The sequence below is a fragment of the Austrofundulus limnaeus genome, unplaced genomic scaffold, assembly GCF_001266775.1.
Source record: "Austrofundulus limnaeus strain Quisiro unplaced genomic scaffold, Austrofundulus_limnaeus-1.0 Scaffold288, whole genome shotgun sequence".
Taxonomy (NCBI): domain Eukaryota; kingdom Metazoa; phylum Chordata; class Actinopteri; order Cyprinodontiformes; family Rivulidae; genus Austrofundulus; species Austrofundulus limnaeus.
Genome location: NW_013952690.1, coordinates 672,751 through 676,509, shown reverse-complemented (window position 1 = coordinate 676,509; position 3,759 = coordinate 672,751). Strand labels below are relative to the sequence as shown.

Here is a 3,759-nt window from a genome sequence, read left to right as displayed (position 1 = left end):
AATTATGGGTCATGAAGCACCTTGGATAATCTCCAGAAATCAATTTAAAGGGTAATAAAATAAATGCTGATGTAATATTTTCCCTATAATTATTACAAAAACACAAAATAAGAAAAAAAAAGTATTTTATTTGTGTACAAGCTGTTTAGATTGTCAAAAAGCCTGTGTTTTTAGGGTTATTAATGAAGTTCGTGTACTCAGACCAGTAATATTTGGGGTCACAAGTTTTTGCCATGGATATTTTGAGGGTCAGAAGATCAAAAGTTTGGGAACCACTGCTTTAAGAGAGATTTATTTCAGCTGTACAGTCAACAAATATTGTGGAAAAACTGCTACAAAAATATAATAGAGTATTTACTTTAAATTTACAATACACAAAATCAACAGGATGCTTTTTAGGTTATTTCAAGGTTAACTTATTAAGTTATTCTTTTACAAAAATTACTGGAAACATATATTTACCAGTATTCTGTAAAAACTACCAACAAATATGGAAAACTAGAATTACCTGTGTTTTTGGTGAGGACTGTAGCTGCATTTAAAGTAAACTTTTCCCCAAGAATAACCAAGTAAATGTGGTTAAAGTTTATTATGCTAACTCCAAAAGGTTTTAGAAAACCAGTCACGTGGATTCTCACCTGGCAGGTGACAGAGAAACATTAAAGTCGAACTTCTCATCTTGCAGAAGGCACAGATCTGTTCAGAAAGAACAAAATGACCCAAACTTTACAGTAAAATCACGATATATCAGGACAGACCAGGTGAGCCGAGGCCAGAACTTACCACCGTTTACTCCGAGGTCCATCCCGCTATTTGCTCTCTTCTGTCAGGGAAACAAACACACGACTCTGCCCTTAATTCATGTCAACGCTTAAAATTATCACAGATGGAGTTTAAAACACAACGATATCTCAAGCTGGTGTATAGCGAATCTTGTGTATCAAATATAGCATTAGCTTTGTTAGCATATAGCAAGTCACTTAAGCTAAATTAATCAGAACGGACATTAGCTTTAGTTTAAATAAAGACTTGACCTGAAACTGAGTCATTTTAGCCTCGTATTTAACACTTCCGATGCCACAGAGTTATTATTTTTAAAAAGTACAAACCTCTAGTTTCTATTAACACTCGAAAAAGTTCTGCTTCACATTCAAAACTGCGAGATGAAAACACACCTTACGAATAATTCAAATCTGCTGCGAGACTAGTCACGTGACGGATGCGCACGACCTCATTGGTACTGAGGCATGTGACGTGTAGGGAAAGGGAAGTCTGGGACTTGTAGTTCAAAGCCAGCCGCGATCTGTTCCTGCCAAAATTACAACCATAACCATTAAAATAAAAGATATGGCAAGTAATTTGTTGTTAGGCTAGACAAACACTTAAATATCCACTTGTAAATATTGACTTTCATTTTATATAAAGGTGAACATCTGTTCACACTCCACACCCTTAGATGGCGGTAGGACACACCGTCAGTTGACACAGTTAATAAAACAAAAGAAGAAGGAGGAGGAGGCCAGGCGGAAGCAAAACAAACCCAACTGCATTAAGTTAGGCTTGTAGGCAATTGCGAGAATTATTAAATCACTTGTGTCCTACAGAGTGCAAACATGGTGTCCATGGTCCAGAACCAAGATGTCCAACAGGTAAGAGACTAATCTGAACAAATCTGTTCCTAACCATGTTGGTTAAACCAGATGTCTCCAGTGGTTCTGACAAAATTTAAAGTCTAAAAGCAGTCAAAACATCTTGTTTCTCTTTACTGTTCCAGTTTGATCTGATCTGGGTTCTAACTGAGCTCCTTTCGGTCCTTCCTGTCGGTGGTCCAGAACCACATTCTGCTGAACTCTGGTCCTTTAGGAGACTGTTGAACATGAACAGCTCTTCTGTGTCTCTCCTGCAGAAAGACTTGGACCATGCTGTGGTTGTGGCTGTAACGTCCCGGGCACTTTTTGAATCAGAGACCGAAGAAGATGATGGTCCTGCCTACAGAGGAGGTGTGGCTTTTCCTCTGCTACAGGTCAGATTCACGACCAGGAGAGAAACCAGGCTTTCTGTCAAACCCTGAGAGCTGAAGACCTTATACTGAACAGTTCAAAAGTTTAGAAATGTGTTGAAACAAAGCAGCTAAAGTCAACAAAACAGCAGCTTAAATCTAAAATTAGCAAAACTTTAAAAACTGAAATCAGCCAAACTGTAGCTGGAAGCTAAGATAAAAAGAAGTATATTTATTTTAATGTTTTAACTTTTAGCTAATGATTATTAGATTATTATTTCTCGGGGTACTCCGGTTTCCCCCACCCCACAAAAACATGAACAATAGGCCCAGGCCTCCCTTGAAAAAGAATTTATATATATATATATATATATATATACATACACAAAATTAATATTTATATTCAACAAAACTGTAGTTAAAAGCTCAAATCAGCAGACCAGTTGGTAAAAGCTAAAATAAAAAGCATCAACTAAAAGCTAAAAAATAATAAACCTGTAGCTAGAGGCTAATATCAACTGTAGTTCAAATTTAACATCTGCAGAACAGTATAAAAAAACTAAAACAAGAAAAACAATACCTAGAAGCTAAAATAAACAAAACATTTGCCAAAAGCTAAAATCAGCAAAACTGTAGATAAAGATAGAAAGACCAAAACCTAAGCTTGAAGGTAAAATCAGCAAAACAGTTGCTTAAAGTTTAAATCTGTAAAATTGTAGATAAAAGCTAAAAATAGCAAAACAAGCTTTCGTTACAAAATATCCCTCACACAAAAACAGCTATCTTTTATTTCCTCACAACAGATGCTCTCTGAAATATTTGTTCTAGTTTTGTTTTCTTTTCATCTTTTTTAGTTTTGAACTACTGCTTTTTTGATTTTCGCTAAATAATTCAAAAAGTGTAAAAGTTACAATCATTGATCTATATTACTGGATTGGACATCACCTATAGCTGCTAGAGCTAGCGACGAGCCGTCACAGGAGCCATTACTATGCATTGAGTCATGTCAACAAAACGGTGGAGTTTCAATGTGGGATGTGCGTCAATCTGTCACAAAAATATTCATAGCACCCTCATTTCTTATCCGATTTCTATAAAATATGGCTTAAATTAAAGCTGAGAAAATTGTTGATGTTGTGATATGTAAAAAAATATGTATTTGCTCAAGAGATAAATCTATAAGCAGTCTGGGAACTTTTCATTATAGGTATTTGCTAACGTATTTACAGTAGAAGCCCCTTTCCATCACTAAAAGACAAATTTGCTGTTCCAACAAATTATTATTATTTTTTATTAATATTGTTATTATGTTAGGATAACATTGTGAGAGGTAAATATAATGGACAACACATTTACTACTACTAGGCTGAACTGTGTAGATATTACTGGTACTGATCTGTCCAGTCAGCATATGGAATATCATGTAGTTTGTGATTATATACACACATAAAGAGTCATGTGTGTCATAAATATATTATTCTAATTTTGCATTTGTTTCCTGGTTCTTCATTCACACTGAAGTGACTAAAGACAAATTCCTTCAGCTGGTCATAAGATGAAGGCGGTCGGCCCCTCCACCGCTTAGCTTATGAAATGTATGGATGGAGGAAAAAAACGTTACAGAGATTTTTACTCTGATATATAATCACAAACTACAGGATATACAGTACCATATGCTGACTGGACAGAACATCAGTACCAGTAATATCTACACAGTTCAGCCTAGTAGTAGTAAAGGTGTTGTCCATTATATTTACCTC

The 3,759-nt window shown here is 35.5% G+C and overlaps 2 protein-coding genes across 5 annotated transcripts in view; one reads left to right on the top strand and one right to left on the bottom strand.

The window, feature by feature from the left end:
• gtse1 (G-2 and S-phase expressed 1) overlaps positions 1-1,171 on the bottom strand; it is a 27,551-nt gene extending 26,380 nt beyond the window's left edge. For 2 of the 4 annotated variants that reach the window (XM_014021342.1, XM_014021344.1), the window contains exons 1-3: positions 1,110-1,171; positions 784-823; positions 639-696 (exon numbers count right to left, since the gene is read on the bottom strand). In XM_014021342.1, the coding sequence (XP_013876796.1) occupies positions 639-696; positions 784-805 (80 nt within the window). In that variant the 5' untranslated portion in view covers positions 806-823; positions 1,110-1,171. Of the gene's footprint in view, positions 1-638; positions 697-783; positions 871-1,109 lie in introns of those variants that run through there. The other 2 variants (XM_014021341.1, XM_014021343.1) reach the window with 2 other exon arrangements.
• A 322-nt stretch (positions 1,172-1,493) lies between these two features.
• The window catches only part of LOC106526683 (cytosolic 5'-nucleotidase 1A), a 12,396-nt gene continuing 10,130 nt past the window's right edge, over positions 1,494-3,759 (top strand). The window contains exons 1-2 of the mRNA XM_014021345.1: positions 1,494-1,649; positions 1,907-2,023. Of these exons, the coding sequence (XP_013876799.1) occupies positions 1,614-1,649; positions 1,907-2,023 (153 nt within the window). The 5' untranslated portion in view covers positions 1,494-1,613. The remainder of the gene's footprint in view (positions 1,650-1,906; positions 2,024-3,759) is intronic.